Source organism: Coffea arabica, chromosome 3c (genome assembly GCF_036785885.1).
Source record: "Coffea arabica cultivar ET-39 chromosome 3c, Coffea Arabica ET-39 HiFi, whole genome shotgun sequence".
In the NCBI taxonomy this organism is placed as follows: Eukaryota; Viridiplantae; Streptophyta; class Magnoliopsida; order Gentianales; family Rubiaceae; genus Coffea; species Coffea arabica.
The window spans coordinates 7,059,615-7,081,068 of record NC_092314.1 but is presented as its reverse complement, the minus strand read 5'-3'; the positions used below and the strand labels follow the sequence as shown (position 1 = coordinate 7,081,068).

The 21,454-nt window shown below is 35.3% G+C and overlaps 2 protein-coding genes, 1 long non-coding RNA gene and 1 pseudogene across 4 annotated transcripts; 3 read left to right on the top strand and 1 right to left on the bottom strand.

The window, feature by feature from the left end:
* The first annotated feature begins 416 nt into the window (after positions 1 to 416).
* LOC113733707 (chalcone--flavanone isomerase-like) lies at positions 417 to 2,244 on the top strand (annotated as a pseudogene).
* A 3,766-nt stretch (positions 2,245 to 6,010) lies between these two features.
* LOC113736092 (chalcone--flavanone isomerase-like) lies at positions 6,011 to 7,166 on the top strand. Its single transcript, XM_027263030.2, has 2 exons — positions 6,011 to 6,470; positions 6,602 to 7,166. Exons 1-2 carry the CDS (start codon positions 6,197 to 6,199, stop codon positions 7,003 to 7,005), a joined length of 678 nt encoding a protein of 225 aa, XP_027118831.1. The 5' UTR covers positions 6,011 to 6,196; the 3' UTR covers positions 7,006 to 7,166.
* A 5,608-nt stretch (positions 7,167 to 12,774) lies between these two features.
* Positions 12,775 to 13,824, top strand: LOC113734437 (uncharacterized). The gene has a single exon (XM_027260982.2). The coding sequence runs from the start codon at positions 12,819 to 12,821 to the stop codon at positions 13,536 to 13,538; it is 720 nt and encodes a 239-aa protein (XP_027116783.2). The 5' UTR covers positions 12,775 to 12,818; the 3' UTR covers positions 13,539 to 13,824.
* Positions 13,825 to 18,308: 4,484 nt separating this feature from the next.
* LOC140037606 (uncharacterized) lies at positions 18,309 to 20,071 on the bottom strand. Of its 2 annotated transcripts, none has more exons than XR_011841540.1 (2): positions 19,313 to 20,071; positions 18,309 to 18,667 (listed from the first exon to the last, which is right to left on the bottom strand). It is a non-coding gene; the product is annotated as an uncharacterized lncRNA (long non-coding RNA). The 2 variants fall into 2 exon arrangements; XR_011841541.1 differs by having other exon boundaries at positions 18,309 to 18,661.
* Positions 20,072 to 21,454: the final 1,383 nt, after the last annotated feature.

Below are 21,454 nucleotides of genomic sequence, written 5' to 3'. Positions count from 1 at the left end.
CATTCAAAAACTATGATCATTTGGACCTCAAAAAATAAGTTTTTGAGCTGAGAAAATAGACAATTTGAAGATCCCATACTCCCATTGCCCGTTAAGCTAAAAGAACAAATCATGGGCAGAATGCAAAGTGGGCAGTTTTGAGTATTGGTCGTATATTGGCATCCAAATTCGGCGTTAATGCCTTTAACCTCTCGCCTCATTCATCTCCTCCAGCCGATCATTTTTCATCATCCAGACAAAAATAACTTCCAAAGTCTCGAACTCTTTCTGAAAATTCCTAAAAACCTCCAAGGTTTCCTTCTATAAATGAACACCTTGAAGTTTCATAAAAAAGACTCTGAGTTATCATCCTTCACAAATTTTGAAAGGTAGCGGGCGAAAACCCAGTAAGAGGTGTTCTGACTGGACTGGTACTAATGGCTCAATCACCCTCAGTTAGTGAAGTTTGGGTCGAGGACCATGTGTTCCTTTCATCTGTCAAGCCTCCTGGCTCAAATGGAACCTTGTTCCTTGGAGGGGCAGGATACAGAGGATTCGCGAGGAGACCGCCATTCCGGTACTCACCGTCAAGTGGAAGGGCAAAACTGCCTAGGAGCTGAATGAATCCATTGAGTTCTTTAGAGACATCGTCACAGGTAAAAAGAACTTTTACCCGATACTTTTGTGCATGCTTTCTATACATGGCTCAAGTTCTAGTACTGGTTTACAAAGGAAGCTTAATATTTTTTTTTTTCCAAACGGTAATCTCTTTATATATATATTAACCTTGATAATACAAGATGTTAATTACAAAAGTAGACATTTGTCCTATTGTCCTCCTGTATACTCTCTTTGAGCCACAGAGGGAAACTTTCTTTCCATAATACATTGGAAACAAGTTAGTTGCAAATTGTGCCATCTGATGAGCACATCTATTTCCATTTCTATACACCAAAGAAAAAGTACAGTACTGGAACAGGCCACTCAATTGTTTTATATCTTCTATTCCAGCCATTCATTTTTTGCATTTTCTAATATGGACGTGATCTCTATACTTCCCTTCAAACTGTCGATCATTTCTTGCTTTCCAAATTTGCCAGATGATGTTTGCTGTTAATGTGATGTGATCTTCTCCTCTTGGTCTTTTCCTTGCCTGTAATTAAGATACCTTCCCACCACCTCGAGAAATGTGACCTCCATAGAATATGATTATCTTAGAATCTTGAAATCCTCATTGAAGTGATACTTTCGACTTGTGAAATTGAATGGTGGAAGACTTTTAGATTTTTATAAGGGCGGATAAGAAATCTTACAAAATGTAAGGGGTTCAGACGTCAAATAAATTTAAAAAATTATGAAAATTTGAAAGTTGAGTGGCACAATTGCACGCCCTCAGAACCGTGTGGCTGCGCCCCTAGCACGAAGTGACAAAACAGCATCCTTAATGAGAAGAAAATATTGGATGCTCCATATGCACAATTTGGCACGATTACATGACATATTATTGTCAATTATTGATCACTAAATAATGGTAGCGAGTTATACCTTGTCTTCCACATTTATTACTTGGTGGTTAGTGATTGATACTACTGCATCAAATGGCATCTTAAATGATGCACATGGAGCATGCATTACCTTCTCCTTCTCAATCTAAGAGGCCGCGAAATTGATTGCAACTATTTTGTTCTTTGCTATTTTTAAGTCCCTCCGAGAAGTTCACGAGGTTGAACCTACTCCAGCCTTTGACTGGTCAGGAATTCTCAAAGAAGGTTGCTGAAAATTGCACTGCTTACCTGAAATGAAATCAACTGGAAGTTATGGTGATGCAGAGGATAAAGCTATTAAGTTCATTGACATTTTCAAGAATGAATCCTTCCAACCTGGTGAGTCCATCCTATTCTCCTAGTCACCCCTTGGATCATTAACCATTAGCTTCTCCGAGCATAATTCAGTACCTGAGGTTAGCAATGGAGTCGTAGAGAACTAGCCACTGCTGGAAACCATCATTGGCAAGAATGGTGTTTAACCTACTGCAAGGAAGAGTCTGGCATTGAGATTGTCAGACTTGATGAAAGTATTTGGCAGTGTCATTGCTGATAGGAAGAATCTTGAGGCGATGAGGCTATTGCTATGGAAGCAGCAGCATAAAGGAGCGTTGATCGTGTAGAAGCCCCCATGAGAAAATGGCGCAAAAGTACCTTAATGAATGCATTGTTATGAGAAAATTATGAGTTTGTGGCCATATTAATTCTATACATTTGGCTTTATGACTGTTTTACTTTACTGCATGTTTTTCTTTTGATCAGCTTCTAATATGTACTACGCTTGACCAATAGTTAAAGCAACTGATTTCAAATGTTGCATCCTGATGTGGGGTTGCACTTGCACCCACACTACTGCTCAAGAGGCGCATTTCTTTTGTGTCTACTTCTAAACTACTTATTTGAGAAGTCTTCAATTTTGATCTGTTCATTTCTAGAGCTATAAATGAGTAAATGAGTTGAGATAAGTTGAATATTTAGCATTCAAGTTTGGCCTATTAAATAAACAAGCCTAACTCAAGCTCATCTTAGTTATCTAACTCACTAGGATTGTGTTTGAATTCGACTCATTAAGAAAATCCCAAATTCCTTAAGTTTGACTCGCTTAATACAAACAAATTGAGCTTCTGCAGGCTTGAGCTTGAATATTTTATATAAAATTTATCTCAATAATTTTAACCAATTTAATCAACCTAAAAAAAATCGTCAATAGAGGAATGTGCCCAAATGCTTTTTTGCACCACGAATTTTAAACAATCAAGACCAACAAATATGTAAGGAGCTTAAACGGACTTAAACAAACTGTTTGGAAGTCGAAGCTGACCTAATTTTGTGCTCAAACTCAATTCATTTATTTAAATGAACAAGCAGAACTCGAGCTTATATGAACCAAGTCGAGCCACAGTTGCGAACAGCCCGGTTTGTTTAAGAGCTCCGTTTATTTCTGTTCTCTGGTTGGATGCTATCAGTCACAAACTTCATGATATAACCATTCAAAAAAAACTCATTTTAGGTAGTACATTAAGGACTTCTAATATGGTATCAGATTATCTAATTTCTCATTGGGTTCCCCAAAAAAGAATATAAATTTTTGTTTTCTCACTCCTCACCGAGTTGAGACTTATCTGCTTTTCCACTTCATATGTATCAGAAAGTTGACCAACTTCAAAAGGTCAAAACATAATCAGATTAACATCTATCTAACACTCAGAAGTGATGAACCTTGAAAGTTGTCCTTTTGATGTGGATCACGGGCCTCACAAATTGGGCGTCGTCCAGTTCAAACCATTTGATATAATTCTTACATTTTTTGGCTGTAAAATCGTATAAATTATGCATAAATTTGAACTTGTCAACTTATATATTTAAATTTATATAAAATTCAAAACTATACGAAAATTGTATGAATTTATATCAAATATTGTATTAATTACACGAATCAGTTTGAACTGAACAATTTTTTAACTTATGAGGCCCGTTGTCCCATCCAATTCACCCGACAGACAAAACACACTGTACGCAGCAAAGATGGATAAGACTGATTAAAAGAAAGAAGCTCAATGCTGAAAATGTCTCTTTCCGACTTAATCGTGTACGTGTTTACTTAGTCATTTTTTAGTTGAAATCCAACCTTATTGTGAGGGGTAAGCTACGCCATCTTCTTGTCCTGGCATTTGGCTTGGATCAGCATGACTTGTTCAACCAAGTTATAGGTCCAAATCCTCGAAAGTATTTTAACTTGGAGCCAGATTAAGTACACCTTATTGCTTCACAGTCACAAGTCATTTTCTCTTTAATTTGGACCCATCTCGTATTTTCCATTTTTATTATAGCGGGGTTTCAAAGAAATGGGCTTCAAAAAGTCAACTGGGAATTGGTACTTTGATCGGAATTTTAGACCTTCAATATTTCTTATTGCTGGATTGGTTCTGAATTTATCCTAGTGATGATAATATAATACGTGCAGAAGTAAAGAAAGATTCTGTTCTTCGTTCTTCTTGCAAACAGTGGGCAGTTCCTTCGAACCAAAAAAAAAAAAAAAGGTGATTGGAGATGATAAACCTGTTTCCATCAGTTTATATAACTATCGTCTACCGGCAAGTGATTGGAGATGTCGTCAACTTGATATATACGTTTTTTAAATCTAGTTTTGGAAGGCATTTTTCAGCTTTGTCATAGATTGTTTTAGGCTTATAAGTTCTTCGCACAAATGCTTTGATAGTTGTCCGACGTATGAAACTTGTAGAAGTTAGTTCCAAATGTGTGAAATAGCAACGATAGGATAGTATATGTAATCTTAAAAATTCGTATTACAAGGTTGTATCTGCTTGTTTTTATTCCAGTTCAATTACATTGTGGACTTAGAATGCTTCAATCCATGAAATTCATTTTGCTTTTTAGTGGTGCTTGACTTGACCAGTTTAAAGGTTGACTTGGGATAGTAGAATCAGTCCCCAGAATGAAAATCTAAACTATGTGGAATTAAATTTAATTTTCATAATAATTTTAGAATTTTCTCAGCTCTAGCAGAATATTTTTTTTGGAGTCTCGTGGAAATTTGGGTTCACAAACTTTGCCAGGCAACCATCGGTTGATGATTGGAAACTATTTCTGCCGTAAACTGAGCATGGTGGAACTAGAATTCCCGTGAGACTAGAGGAGAGGGGATGAGTAGGGGTGTAAACAAGACTAATCAAGCCGGACATCCTAATATTCAATCTTATTTGATTATTTTAATAAGTTTAAAATTTTAATTAATCAAATTTGACTTATTTATTTGCCGAACAGAGTTTAAACGTGCTTTTCATCTATTTTAAATGTTATCGAATATAAAATGCTATTCAAGATTGACTTGATTAGTTGGTGAATCAAGTTCGAACTAACCCTTACCAAACTGAATTCGATTAGAGTATCAAAAAGTTCGGTTCATCTTTCGACCCAATGGATGAATCATGATTTTGCTCTTTATATTGTGGGTCCGACTAAGTTAAAGTGAAATTAAACCGTTGGCTGATGAAGCGTACTATGAGATATGTCAGCAAATTTGCTTCATCTAGATTGGATTGGACGATTTTTCTTTTTTCTTTTTCCAAAGTTTTAACACCCCTAATTATAGTTTCTTCTATGATGGAGTGCGAGATATCAGCACGCCTCTTCTAGTCTACTGATATTGTTTAATCAACTGTAATTTATCTCATGTATGGTTGAGGGCTCAGCCGAACTGCTTGAGGCACTGTTTTAACCATGTCAAGATTGTAAATGGAGATGAAAAGTTGAAAATTATATATTCTAAACGCGTGATAAGACCCCATTTGTTACCACCGCAGTTTTGTACATAATTGATTATAATGGTGTCTTCGTCATCGTATCTATGTTCAAAATTGTGGTTTTTACATCTTCTCAGGCAATTGGAACTAAAAGCTGACGACGTGAGTCTTTGCTATGACTCTAGTTAAATGCTGTGGAGTAGGCTATGAAATTCGTTGTGCATGAGACCGCCAGTAAGGCAGACCATACAGAAGCTGGGGGAAACTATGTTTCGAATACAAGAGGCATTTTAGCCAACAACAAGAGGTCGGCAATGGACATACTGCCACAGTTTTTTATCTTGAAAAGAAATGAATGAAAGATTTCAAAATCTTTGAATGACACAACTGTTTCAGAAGGTCCACTGAGATAATTACAAGGATAACTTGTTCTGCCGCTTGCAAAAGGTGTACGACAAGCAACAAATATCAATTCAGAATTGTTGAAATCCATGTTTCAGGGAAATGGTAGTTTGTTTGAATTCTAGTTCTTTTCTTCGGCAAACATTAACTTTGAAGCTACGAGCTGGAATGAATTCCCTTAATATTATATATTTCTAGGGAAGACTTAGATTCCGAATCTCTGATTCCTTTTTGGGGGGTTCTATGGATGCTGCACATAATCCATCTGGCCACCAAAGATAAACTTGTGAAATGGGGTACAATAACACGTTCTTTTTTTGATATTATGATACAATTTGTCGTATTTACCAGACTTAGATACCAATAATGCCTTGAGGTCTTCCTCTATAAATAAACATCTTACAGTTCCATGTAAGAAGCAAAGCCAACAATCCGTTCAGAAAATTTTACTCCTACCTCTTCTTCCACCTCTACAAATTACTACCAGACTTCCAGAGTTGAGGTTGTATGATACTAATGGCGCCGGCATTCTGCGTTAGCGAAGTTGAAGTTGAGGGCCACGTGTTCCCTTCATCCATGAAGCCTTCAGGCTCCAACGGCACCTTTTTTCTTGGAGGCGCGGGGTATAGAGGATTGGAAATTCAAGGCAAGTTTATCAAGTTCTCACTTCCTGGAGTGTATTTGGAGGAGACTGCAATTCCGTCGCTTGCCACCAAGTGGAAGGGCAAGACTGCTGAGGAGTTGATGGAATCTGTTGAGTTCTTCAGGGACATCATCACAGGCAACACAACTTTATTTTCTTTTTTCTCTTTTATTAGATGAGTAAGGAGAGGCCCAATCACGGCAAGAACGCCGTACGTGAAACTGAGTAATTGACTATGACTTTTTTGTTTGTTTTCTTGCTGTTTTTAGGTCCCTTTGAGAAGTTCATTAGTTTGACATTTTTGAAGCCCTTGACGGGTGAGGAATTCTCGAAAAAAGTAAGTGAAGATTGTGCCGATTACTTGAAAGTAATTGGAAGTTACACTGATGCAGAGGATAAAGCTATTGAAAAGTTCCATGATATTTTCAAGAATGAGTCCTTCCAACCTGGTGACTCCATCCTGTACTCCCAATCACCCCTTGGATCACTAAGAATTAGCTTCTCCAAGCATGATTCCATACCCGAGGTTAGCAGTGGAGTTGTGGAGAACAAACTACTATCTGAAACAGTGCTGGAATGCATTATTGGCAGGGATGGTGTTTCACCTTCTACAAGGAAGAGTCTGGCAGTACGAGTATCAGACTTGTTGAAAGTGTCTGATAGTGCATCATAGTGCCACTGCCCCGAGCAAGAGGACCTTAATGCATAGTTAAGGGAAAATTATGACATTGTGGCCGATCTTCTGTACTTGTTTTGCTTTTTCTGTGTTTTACTTCATCCTGTTTTTCCATGTAGTCCTGTTGACTAGTCTCTATTGTGTACTTGAATAATATATATAACTTAAGTTTTTTTTTTAAATATATAGTCCCTTTTATTACCAAAAAAAAAAAAAAAAAAAAAAGAAGAGCAAGACATTCATAGGTGTCCAACATTAAAAAATCTCGGTCCAAGTAGACCATCTAAAAACTTCTAATTTGTTTGGACATGATGAGATTATCTATTTTTTTTTATATAATTGCGGTACCCTCCAACAAAAATAAAAAAATAAATTTGTTTTCTGAGTCCTCGTAGAGTTTACAGCTAAATTTTCCATTTTTACGTCCAAGAACTTCAAAAGGTCAAAAAAATTTTTTTTTTTTTGGTAAGTGGGAGGTCAAAAAACATAATCATCGAACGTCTTATACTTGGAAGTTTCACCTAATGGAAAAAATACACAGTGACGATAGGAAGGACTAATTTTAAAAGAAGCTAAATGTTGAAAATCCCTCTTTCGGCCTTGCTGCTGGTTTTCTGAGCCATTTTCGAGTTAAATCCATCCTCATAGGAGAATAATTATCATGCGAGGGATGAATATTGCTATATTGTTGCATTTTTATTTGGCTTAGGACCAACATGGCTTTTTTTTTTTTTAAAGAAGTTGTAGGCCCGTTGACCCAACGTTTCAATAGCCATACGCCAAGAAAATCGTATAACTACGTAGAATTTACTACAAGAAGATAAAAATAGAATATTCCTTCTATCTACTGCATGACCTTAATAATTTTTTGCTTAATTTGACTGCTACTGTTTTTCTTTGGACATAGAAAAGAAGAAATGGAATTCTGAGACCAACTTTTATCAAGCTTTTATTGCATCACAAACAATCATTTTGTGATGACGATGAGAGCTCAACCAACAAAATTTGCCACTCTAAACCCGTCATAAATTTGGACTAGAGATAGACCAAAAGGTGAGAAACAAATTTTGTGAAACATGAAACCCATCATTAATTTGCCACTCCAAACCCAACTAAACCGTCCTGAGATGTTTCTATTCAGTGACTCTCTTTCCCTGGTTGAGAAACAATGGTCTGTTTCTCTCAACTGTACAATTTGATTGAGATGCCATCCGAACCAAAATCCTTGTTGGCTGATATTCATTACCAAAAAAGTTGTTGCACCATCCATCCATCCTACCCATGTGTGTCATATGCATCCAAGTGATACTATTTGGATTCTAACTATTCCGTATCACAGTATACTTCTGTCTTGGGATAAAAGGATGAATTTAGTGAAATTTTTTTTTTTTTTTGATATCTAGGAGAAAGATACTAAAGTCCAAAAATTTACCTTGTGAACAATTTTAGCTTGCAGAAAGATTGTCTACCACAAAATGGGCAACCGTGCCGATAGCCAGTTCGAGTTCACATCCTATATATTGCTACTATGCATTAGAACTTTGTTGATTGAGTGAGAATAGTGTAAATAACCAAGCTTATAAGGTTGACCACATGTTTCAGTTCATCAATTTCCAGATTGTCTAAGGCATTTATTCATGTCTTACTTTTCCATTTTTGAGGTTATTTTCCCGATTTTCCTGTGTTAAAATTTCCACTTCTTTGATTGATTTTCATTGCATGCTAACGGTTCACGTTATTATTACAATGCAAACTCTAAAGGCATGTATCTTCTTTTGCTGGTTAATTTCTTGTTCTGTAAGAGTGACTTTCATTGATAATTCTTGAGTATGTTTCATATGACTGATTGTTTTGATTATTGTTCATGGCCAATTGCTTTACTCTAAATGTGTGGGATGAAAATTAGGGAATGTTAAAGAGTAATTTTGGTGTTTCAATTCACACATCAAATTTTGTTATATTGTTTAATTTGTTTCTGAGATGGGACATTAGGATCTTATGGGATTAGTTGTATGAAGCCTAAATTGATGTTTTTCCACAGCCGTTTTCATGATTCATCAAGAGTCTTTTTTTTTCCATTTTTTTGTGGCAAGAAACATCAATATATATATATATATATATATATATTTTTTTTTTTTTTTGCTTTTAGTCGCTTAAAGTTTTAACTCTTCAACAATTATAAGAAAATTTTTTATCCCCGATATATTAAAAATGCAAATTATTAGTCCTTCTATCAATTTCAGTAGTTATGTGTAACACACGAGAGATTAATAAGGGCATTTCGGTCTGAGCAAAAGTATTTGTCTGAGTAAAAGGTAACTTTCTTTCCCATCTTCAATCCCTAGCTGCAGAGGCAGAGGAGGTAGAAAGATCTCTTATACCATGGGAGCAATAACCTCTTCAAATCCAACACAATATTTTTTTTTTTTGTAACGGCACATCTAATCTATTCTAACCTACTCCTACTCGAGTCTACTCTAGAGGGAGTGATCCAACTAGATCGAGAGTCTCAATGAAGACTGAACCATCATCGAACTAGATTGGTGGTATCCTAACTTACTCCTACTTCTACTCGAGCCTACTCTAGGGAGGTAACAAAACTGCGTTGAGAGAATCGACGGAGACTGAATCATTATCGGATCATATGGATGTACCACACACTTGTATGGATTTAGAAGAAATCACATATAGTGACACATTAATGAAAGGTAAGATTTGAATTTTTGATCTCCCACCCATAATCCATGTGGTGGCCAATTCCTTCAGAGAAAGTTGATTAATCCAACACCACATTGGGTGCCAAAGTCCCTGCCTTGGGCTCATAACAAAAAAAAAAGAAATAATCAGTTCTCATGATCAGGCAATGAAGCTTCTATGTTTCATGGGGCCTGATGTGCTATACCTAGAGATTGACGGCAAGAGGCATCCTCATCAAAGTGGACAACAGCTCACAGATACAACATTGGCAGAAATTCATAGGAATCTGCATACGATGTTTATAAAAAATAGAGGATTTTCTAGCCTCTTCTTCGGGCCACCAATCTTTTCTCCGATGTGCATCATTACAATCCCAACAAGTATAAGATGAATTAAGCACTTGTTTTCTCCTTCTAATGCAAGTAGAAAGTTCTTCGATCCTCTTGTTTAATTTTTCCAATTGAGGGCTTTGGAGGAAAGTGATCGATCTAAATTAAGGAAAATCAATTAGGTCAAAGTGTTTTTATTGCCTTTTATTCAATAAATGCTCCAGCACCGACAATACTGCAGTTGCTATACGCTATTTGCTCGTGCGTCACAAGTGACGCTGCTCGATTGGAGGTTAAAACTTTCCTCATAATTGTTTGAGAGTTAAAACTTTACACAAATAAAAGTTCCAGAATCACTAAGACTTTTTCCCTTTTTAGTATCTCCTCCGTTCCACTTTGATAGTCCTATTTTTCTTTTTCGTCTGTCTCAAATTGTAGTCCACTTTTTAATTAAAGAATATAGTCGTATTTTAATTTTTCTAAAATACCCTTCTTCAATGTAAGTTATTGTTGCTATAAACCTACTCCATTTAATGAGAGCTGATTTTTTTTTTTACCATCAATTCAAGTTCCCATAAAGTTATACTCTTATTAATGTAAGGGTGTTTTAAGAAAATAGCTACCAAAATTGATTATTCCAACAAAATTAACTACTTTTTCTTAAACTGTGTGGAAAAAAATCAGGACTGTCAAAGTGGGACGGAGGGAGTATCAACTGAGATTAGTTAAACTATACAATTGCGGGTAACTACAGCTCAAATCTGCCTGTGCCTTTCTTTCAACTTCCCCAGGTAAGCTACTTTCCCACAAGATATTGTAGCTTAGATTGACGGCAAATTTTGCTGATTCAAATTGGAAGTATACACTGCGCCATGCATTGTGGTGGGGATGTGCAAGTAAGCGTCATTCTGCTTCGTGATTGACACCTATTCATGTGGCAGTAAATAAAACCAATCTCTAAATTGCTTCTAGATGTCTCTACAGAAAATAGGTTATAAATAATCTAGCAAAAGTTAAACAACAATAATGCGGCCGCAGGAAAACGTGATAACTCAATTCAATTGACTTAGCCATTATATGCATAACTACTTGAATTTGACAAATAATTAACTGAATTGTACGATTGAAATTGTGATGAAATTCATTAAAAACATTAACATTCTTCTTGGTTTAACATTTGACACCAATAATTCTATAAAAATTCCATAAATTTATGCTGAAGCATAATTTCAAAGAAATCCTTATCCATTAATATTTTTAGGTCAATCGTGTTACTGACAGATCCCTATATCAGTTTAAACATACGGAGAAAAATGAAATATACTCTCATAAATAAGAGGGCTTACATTACACTAGACATATGTGCAAATGCCAAATCTAAATATGGTAATTCTCACTTGAGGACGACAAAGTGAAAATTGCACTTTGATTCTTGGAGGGACCATATAGAACCTAACATATAAGTTGAGGGGCTTAATAAATACTTTTTAAAAATTGAGGAACTGTTAAAATCATTTACCCTGCTGCTTTTAAATGGGAAGGGAAAGGGTTTATTGTAAGTAACTCGTCCATTAATTATTCTAAGGCAAAAGTACGGTATTATTTGAGACAAGAAAATGGACTAAGTTGTAATGCCTCACGATGGGATATTTAAATAACCCATAACTCAAAATGTTTTCTGGCACAGTGATAAAACTATAAGAGAATTTCTAAGGACTTGAGAGAAAAGGGAAAAAAAAAGACTAGATTCAACAAGAGGATCGAATCATAATAATAATAAATAAATAAATAAAAAAGGTCGAAACCTATTGTGACAGAGGAAGGCACTTCTTTATGCTGTTAATCCAATTTTGACATATACAATATCCATCTCGCTAAACCTTTTGTTGACTATGACAAATGCACCTTTTGACTTGTTAAATGAACATAACTATCTATTACGGGAATTAAGAACTTTTTAGGTGTTTGAAGGAAAATAGGGATGTGGAATGGGATTTGTATTCATCGTGGTGCTTTTTCTTAGTTAGTGGTGTCTTTCTTTATCATGATCATGAAACGAAAGCCCTATTCCAAACTCTTTTTTCCTTCAAAAGGTGAATACATGCTGGAAAAAAGAATCATACAACTTCAATAGTTTCCTCATACCGGCAATAATATTAAATTTGCTTAATCTAACGGTTATGATCTCTCTCCTTGGTTGTGTATGGCTGTGAAGAGAGAAATAATTCGATTACGTCTCACGGGAGAGACCATTGATCAGCATCTCTGTCGACATACATATATACTATTGTTGGCGGGCAATGTTTGGTTAGTTCCATTTACTAAATGCTCAGACGACAACCAAATAAATGCGAAAGCATTGAAGATGAAGCTACCCTGGTCTTCTAGTCCACCAACTTTTCATTTTCTCGCCCTGTATGAAGCTTTTCCAACGCGGATACTGATCAATTCGTCCATTATTGGATGGAAAATACACAAGTTTATGGCCCCAAGTAGGCCAAAAGTCAAATACCAAAATGGGAAATTATGAAGACCTGCTTTTAATTAGGAGAGGTTACTTTGCGAAGGGACAGTTGAAGAGAATAAATTACTTGCCCACCAATTGTAGTACTGCCTCCATAACTCACCGGAAGATGACAGTTGAGTTCTTAAAATTGGACCTACCCATGTGGTTCACTTACTAATAGAAACTTGGAAAAAGTCGTATTACTAGCTTTTTAGTACTATATATATCGTGCAAATTTGCATTAAAGCATACTGTGAAGAGTGCTAGAGCTCTTTTGCATGCTTAGGGTTTCTCTTCTTTTTCATGCTTGTTTTCTTGAAGCAAAAATGAGGGGAGTTTTGGGACGTACTTTTGTGCTTGTTGCCTTCCTTGCTTTCGTTCTTGATGGGGTGGTTTTGGCGGATGTGAAAGGTGCTAAGGATGAGAAACATTTGTTTGGTCATCCAGGACTATTTGGAAGAAAGGGTTTTAGACATGGGATTGGTGGAGGTCTAGGTGGTGGTTATGGAGGTGGAGCTGGAGGTGGTTTGGCTGGTGGAGGAGGATTAGGTGGAGGGGGTGGTCTTGGTGGTGGTGGTGGGCTAGGTCATGGTGGAGGTCTTGGAGGTGGTTTGGGTGGTGGAAGTGGTCTTGGTGGTGGCGGAGGTCTTGGAGGTCTTGGAGGTCTTGGAGGTGGTGGGCTAGGTGGCGGTGCAGGTGCAGGTTTTGGAGGTGGAGCTGGTGGAGGAGCTGGAGGGGGTGGAGGATTTGGTGGAGGTGGTGGTGCTGGTGGAGGCTTAGGCGGTGGTGCTGGTGGTGGCTATGGAGGTGGTGCAGGAGGTGGCCTTGGAGGTGGTGGTGGCGGCTTTGGCGGTGGAGGAGGAGGAGGAGGAGGTGTAGGGGGAGGTTTCGGCGGGGGAGCAGGATATGGTGCTGGCGGAGGTTTAGGGGGTGGTCTTGGTGGTGGCGGAGGAGGTGGCTTTGGAGGGGGTGGAGGTATTGGAGGTGCTCACAATTAAGTTCTGCAATGCCTCCAATTCTTGCATGGCCAAATCTGTTCTACATTGCGAGTTCAGTATTCTGTTTTGTTGACCAAGTGTCATATATGTGCTTTTACCAGTGTCTTCTTCAAGCGTGGATTATTCATGATTGTGAAAGAATTGTGCACCAAGAAATGTAATTTAGGCAATGGTACAAAAAGACCATTCCAAATATATTACTACTATTACTTTGGGACTGTTCACTTCTAACTAATGTGAATTTGCATGAGCAACTTGTGGAATAAATGATTCAACCAATATCCTATATGCTTTGTACTCTTTTCCCTTTCACTACATAATTTATGCTTAATTAATTGTCTTCACATTTCCAAATTAAGTTGATGGTGAAAATGAAATCTCTCATTTGATGTGTTTCCTAGCTAGGCTAGCTCCTAAGTCCTAACTAACGTTTGGTCTTCACAAAAATGCTCCAAAATCAAATGTAGTCAACACAAGATCAAACACCTACCTACTATGGATGCTGTTTTTCCCTACTTTGGATTTGAGGTTGTTATTTATGTGTACATCAACCAGAAATAGGTGTACATATGTACAATTTCTTATTGTGTTTGCATGTACATATATGATATTATGTGGTATCACATCACTTGCTTGGGTGTGGCCCAAAATGACATTCATTGGTCATGGCTGGCTACTCAAGCTACAATATGTACGTTCATCATTACATGCAGGCCCGGATTTAATTGCTTCTCCGTTCTACAACTACCATTTAAAGCTCTGATTAATTTCCGACAGTTGATGCTTTTATACAAAAATTTACTGCCAACAAAATTTATTTTTTGAGCTTTGGTCCCAATTAATATGAGTGAAAACTCGATTCATCTAGTAGGAAGCCTAATCCCAACTAGTCAACTAAAAAAAAAAAAAAAAAAAAAAAAGCAGAGGAGATCAACTAGCTAGGAACTTTGAGGTGATTAGGTAATTTGGGGTAGCTTAATTGGTTGTACTAATGTGTAATATCTTGAATCTTGATTGACATTGTGAAAGAATTATAGAAGAGGACAAGAGGGCAGATATTTGAAGACTTGTCAAACTAGAGAATAATAATTTTGGGAGATAGTAAAATTTACTTTTGAAGGTAAAGAGAGACGATTTTGATTTTGTCAAACAAGAAATGTTGATTTACAAGAGAGCTCCAACATTCTTGTGAATTTGGCCGGCAATCTTGCCAGATTATAGTTAGCTATGAACTTCACCGAAGTAGAAATTGAAGATAACAAGCAGTTGTTGATTTCCCCCTTTTTACCCCACTTTAGTTCAGTTCTTTGTTGGTGGCATGCCATTAAAGTCTAAAAATCAAGACTCATTAGACCTTTGCTTTGAGTCTTTGACTGTGGAAATTGGAGGTTTTTGGACTTTGCATTCATTATGGCGAAAGGAGGAAAGAAAATTATTTTCCTTATAAAAAAAAATGATAATTTTCATATAGATCCCCGAGGTTTTAACATGTATCAACTGGATGCGAAAAAGTGTCAAAGGGACATCAATAGCTAACTTTCGCTCTGTTATTCTTAAGATTGTAAAAGAATCTAATCAAATCCAACACCCTAGTATTCATTTGATTGTCTTAACGAATTTGAAATTCTGTACAAATTTTGCTTGTTTATTTAACAAATCGAGTTTAAACGAACTTCTTATCAAATATGAATGTTATCAAATATAAAATGCTATTTAAATTTGGTTTGATTAGTTGGCGAACTGAATTCGGATGAACTCTTAACAAGTCAAGTTCGATTTAAATATCGAGTAGTTTGATTAATCTTTTAACCCTAATTATTTCAACAATTTGATGGAACAAGACTTTTTCACCAATTCTTCAAAAATATCAATTGGCTTCTTTTATAGGATTTGTATCCTCTGCTTCAATTTGGTTAGTTAGAAACAAAAAATATCACTACCATATAAACGAAGTGTTTGAGAGTAAGCATTACACAGTCTCCAAGATAAATTTTGGCATTTTCTTTTGACCCAATTTTTTCTCTCCTTATCATTCAGAAAAGACCAAAAAAAAAAAAAAAATTCAGGATAGCAAACATTCTCTAGAATCTCTCTTACATTCGAACCCATGGCTGATGATAAAATTAGAATAGATATTTTTGTTTCCTACTGACACGAGCCCATATCCTTGCTTTTCTAGCAATCAATAATTCTGATCTTCCATCCCAATCTGATATTATGGTACCGATATAGACAGAAATCACGTTATGGTCCAATTCTAACAGGTAATAACTATCAGGACTTTGCAATATTTGATTGATCAAAATTCTATATACTCCATTTACTATAAAAGTTCCTAGGGAGTTCATTAGAGGAATGTTGCCAATAAATACTGTTTGTTCTTGCATATCCTTCAAGCTTGCACAAAGACTGATTTATACAATTCTAATTTCAACCAGTTAAGGGTATCTAAAGATTTCTAGTCAATCACAAATTTAACCAAAACAGTGTAAGCTGGTGAACCTAAAAACATGACTACAAATAGTGTTATTAGAGCATCAGAGACCGAATTAGTCCAAACACAAACCACAGGGAACTAGAGTAGTATTTCTCCTTTTATTGACTCCCAAAATTAAAAACGGAATCTTGAAAAAAAAAAAAAAAGGTAGCTTTGCAAAGCGACCATTTGCAATTAAGTTAAAAAGGGAGTAGTAATTTTGGGCATTGAAAATGAAAATCTATCCATTGGAAAAAATAAAAAAAAAAAACTTCATAGTTGATCAAAAGAAACTGGATAAATATACTCAGAGTGCTTCGAATCTTCTGTTCCCAAATTAGTCTCTACCCCCTCTGTTGCTTCTTTATATAGCTGCGGCTGCCACATCGCTTCTAACTTTTTAATAACCCAAATTCAAACAAACCAATAATAATCAGTTGACAAGTTTACTTAAAACTAATTCATTCAATAACTCAAAAAAAAATTTTCTTTGGATAAATAAAAGCGGTTCCGATAATTCAAAACTGTTCTTTTCTTTGGATAAATCAAGCAGTGGTTCCCTAATTAGAATTCCTTCAACTCTAATTTACATGAAGAAGAAGACTGCAAGTTTGCAACATTATGTCCATCAATTGATCCTCGAACTACTTATTCTTTTGATTCAATTGCTCACCAAATCCCTACGATATCGTTGTCTTTAATTCTATCTACTGTGTTGATTATATCGTTTACACCCGCAATTGCTCACAAAAACTGTGAGGACCCATTATTTTTGTTGCAAGATTAAAGATATAATGAGTGAATCAAATTCCTTGTTAGGGTTTAAGAAAAGATGATTTGGGGTAAAAAATAAAGAAAAGTTTTAGTTGATTTTTATGTTTACAATTAACAAGACTTTTTTTCGTTAAAAAAGAAAATAAAAAAAAGTTTAGAGTTTTCTGTTTTAATTGATTTTGAGTAAATTTGTGAACCGATTATTATCAGTTTGTTTGAGTTTGAGTTATCAAAAAATTAGAGGCGACGTGACAGTTATACAAAAAAGGAACGGATGGGATAAAAACTAATTTAGGAACAGAAGATTGGAAGCGTAGAGAGAGGGGTAGATTCTACATTCCCATAATGCTGGATCCTGTCCGAGATGTTAAACATGTTTGCTACAGCATAAATTTACACTTTTGAATGATTAATAACTACTGAACCAATTGTATTAGAGAATCTTAATTACTCGCAACAATTCACTACGAATTACGAAGGAAAGAAAAGTTAAACAGCTTAAGCAGCAAAATTTTATACTTTGAAGAGGAAGATGACAAAATATACATCATGCAATAAGTCGGATTATCGTTAATTATGCAGGCTGGATTAACTTTTTTACTTTTCTAGTGGATTGGTACATACAATTTCCCATTCATATGAATAGTTTTTCTTTGAATATTTATTTCAATTTTTTCAAAAATTAATACTTTAATCCCTTTTTAGAAAAATATCATAATTTCATTAAAATCTACATTAATGATATAAGCTATATCATCAAATATATATAGATATCAAATGATAGATCTAAAAAAAATAATTTTGAAAAAAAGGATAGATCTAAAAAATGAATACTACAGATCCGAAAAACAAACAAAAATTATACCGTAAAACTCCAAAAATTATTCTAAAACCTTTTACATCACAAAGTCTGTATCCAATGTCAATTTTAAATTCCAGTTAAGAAGCAGCTTTTGTAAGCAAATTATTGCAATTAGAAAGCACAGATTTCTAACTCGTCTTAAATTCTTCCTAACATACCCAAGTCCCAGCCATAACCACGATTTTTACCTCTTCCCATCCAATCAATCATTCAGACAGATATAAAACAAACAAATGAATAACTCCAAAAACGTTTCTTGAAAAAAAAAAAAAAAAGAAAGCTAGGATAAAACTTGTCACTATACTGGTAAATGTTACTACAAGTCAACATCATTTTTTGTCCTGACTGAGCTGTTTTTAACCTTTTATTTTTTCTGCAAAAACGTGATACGGGGGTATATTCGAATTTCTACTCCAATTTTTATCTCGCCAAATGTGATATATCACATGATATATTCAGAAAATATCATTGTATTTTGATAGTGAACTATTTATAGAAATTTACTTGTTTACATTATTAACATATTTTTCAGTCACTTTTTTATTTTATATACATCAAAATTTTTTTTTTTAAAAAAGCTACAGTTTTTTTTTTTTTAATTATCCCAAGTAATCCACTCTCCAAACACACAGTTTTGTAATTAAATTACACACAAGGAGAAAATTAACAAAGATTGGAATAGAGATTAATACAAGGAGTGAAATAGTAAACTAAAAAATTGGGTTCAATACTACCCCTAAAACTTTAGCCAACTCAATAATTTGGTTCAGACTCATGCTAATAATTGTGAAATCATTTCAAAATCACTTTCTTTTTTTAGTTCAGCACTTGGGGCCACCTTCTTTTTGGTTGACAAGACCAATGCAAATGGCGCACTGAAAACCGAAAAATAGTGATTTCTCTTTCAAAGGCTAAAAGCTAAAGCACTGCTGCAATCAGATCTGATATCACTGCACATGAATTGGATCTCTTCTGAGCTGAGCATTTTCTAAGTCATTGCTTTGTCTTGCCCTGATTCTTGACAACAAGATTACAAAAGCATGAAACTCCCCCATATATTCTCCTCAGGTTCATTCAGACCATAAAAAAAGTATAATAAAAAAGAGATTATCCAAGGAGACATATAGAAGAGCTATAGATGAACACTAAGAAAATTGAGCCAAGTTGTATTATCGCCAAAAAAAAAAAGAAGATCTTTTGAAATAAAAGCTATTTCATTTTTCCAAAGAAGAGTAACGTACTTGTTTCTTCAGAACTTGTTTGTTCAGAAAAAATACAATTTCTTTTTGAAATATATTGGATATAATTAATTATCAGTTTCTGTTTGGCTGTGAAAATAATTTTTGTTTCTCTTGTAGTGGATAGAGTTGAAACAAAAAAAAAAAAATTCAAGGAATAGATTAAAAAAATATCAGCTTTTCTTTCCTATTGAGTAGCATCAACCATGGCTAGTGATAGAAATAATCATCATCAATGTGCAGAGTATGAGACATACATTCATAATTGCATCTATGAGTAGTAGCAAGTTTCCCTTTATTTATTTACACTGGAAATGAAAACATGAAGAAAGAAAAAGCAAGGAAAAAGCCTAATAAACATATTAATTTTGATAACAACACCTTTTGTAGCATTAATAGATAAGGAATAGCGGGATATCCATACTTATAATATGGTGATGAAGATCTGCATGCAGCGCATATGTAGTCCTTATTCATCATTTGTTGGACTCAGGATTTGGTCCGCTTGGAACATTATGAGCAGCCATCCGAAATTGTCGATCTTTACTAGCAGTAGCAGGAGGAACATCACTTCCAGTTGCAGGTCTTGCAGGAGTACTAGCAGCAGAGGTAGCAGTAGTAGTGGGGATAAAATGAGTTTGATCTTGATGAATTTTCATGGTGGATTGCTTCTTTGTGGGATTAACCTCCAACAGGGCTCGTCCTTTTTTAGCTGAAGAAGCCCCACAAGTGACTGAAAAATCAAGAGAATGAACATAGCATAGTGAAGCAATTAAGAATACAGCAAGAAGAAGCAACAGGGCTTGTGAATTCTTGAAGGTTTGGAGAGCTGATCTGTTGTTAGATTTTGCCATGAAAATAATGGAACCAAGAAGAAAAACCACCCCCCAGTATACCTTAGGAGATCAATATCCATGAACCAAATGGACCTCCAAGATTGAAAATTATAGGGAAGAAGATATTGGAAAAAGGATTAAGAAGACAAGTTTTTGGTTGTTGATTATGAGAAGAAAGGTTGGTTTGAATATCAAAACATGTCTTGAATTTTGTAGGGTTGCATAGCTTCCGCAACAAGGAGATATATATGAACATCATGTGACCTACTGTTCAGCTTACTATAATGTCGTTCTCTTTATTATGAATTGACAAGCATATCCCCATAGATATGAACCCTCTAATAGCTTACTGCCAGTCTGTTCACATTTTTACACACCGACAAATTCCAAACCACAAAAAGAAAAGGAACATTTAGTAAAATCAATAAAATGAGGCATGGCATCAGGTTGGCATCAACGATTTTCTTGCAAAATTTTTCTTGTGATGGTTTTTCATTTTGTTTTTGGCAAATTGTTAACATATTAATCATTTTCTTGCTGCAAATAAGCCTTTTAGAAGAACCTAATGTTGAATAATCAACTCGATCACTTCGGTTGCAGCATACAAGGGTAAAAAAAAAAAAAAAAATTAGCTCCAAATATGAATGCAAATTAACACGTGCAGTTATAGAGCAAGAGATTTTGATTGGTAATTTGCTTGGTTATATCACTCTCATTATTTCCTTTGTCCACACATTAAATGTTTTCTTTTTCACCAACTTAGATACCTTTTCTTCCTGTGTTTTGGATGTCCAAGCTGAGTACAATTGTAGAACAAGAGATTTTGAATGATAATTTGCTTGGGGATATCGCTCTCATCATTTCCTTTGCCCACACGTGAATTTATTTTCTTCTTCTTCTTCTTGTTAGACACATATTTTTCAGTGTTTCGGATGTTTAGGGTTAGTAAAATTACAGTACAAGAGATTTTGATTGGTAAGTGATATCACTGTCATTATTTCTCTTCCCCACGCATGACTTTATTTTCTTTTTCTTCAGGTTAGATACCTCTTTTTTTTTCTGTGTTTTGGATCATGTTCAAGCTAAGTACAATGGTGGAACAAGAGATTTGGAATGGTAGTTTTTGCTTGGGTATATTACTCTCATCATTTTCTTTGCCCCTACGTGTCTCTAGTATCTTTATCTTCTAGTTAGATACCCTTTTTTTTTTCTGTGTTTTGGATATTTGAATTAAGTACAAACTATGGAGCAAGAGATTTTGATTGGCAATTTGCTCGGTGATATCACTCTCATCATCTCCTTTGCCCACACATAACTTTATTATCTTTTCTTCTAGTTAGAACTTTTTTCCCGTGTTTTGGATATTTAAGTACAGTACAATTATAGCAACAAGAGATTTTGATAGGTAATTAATTTGCTTGTAATATCACTCTCATAATCTCCTTTATTTGACCTCACTTAACTTTTTTTTTTCTTTTTCTTCTAGTTAGATACCTTCTTCTTCTTTTTCTTTTTTTGATGTCTTGGCCTTAGAATGGTGAACTTGTCTAGTATGGTCATTTTAGAAAAGAGAAGATAAAGCTGGTGATGAAAGAAAGGAGGGGGCAGAAGAATGCTGGTGGCCTTTTCTTGCTTGGACTCTTCCATAAGAAATCTCCTTTTTTTGACTTAGAGGGGCATTGGAAAATTACAGCTGAGGCTAGTGTCTGATTGCCTTTTTATCAAAATCA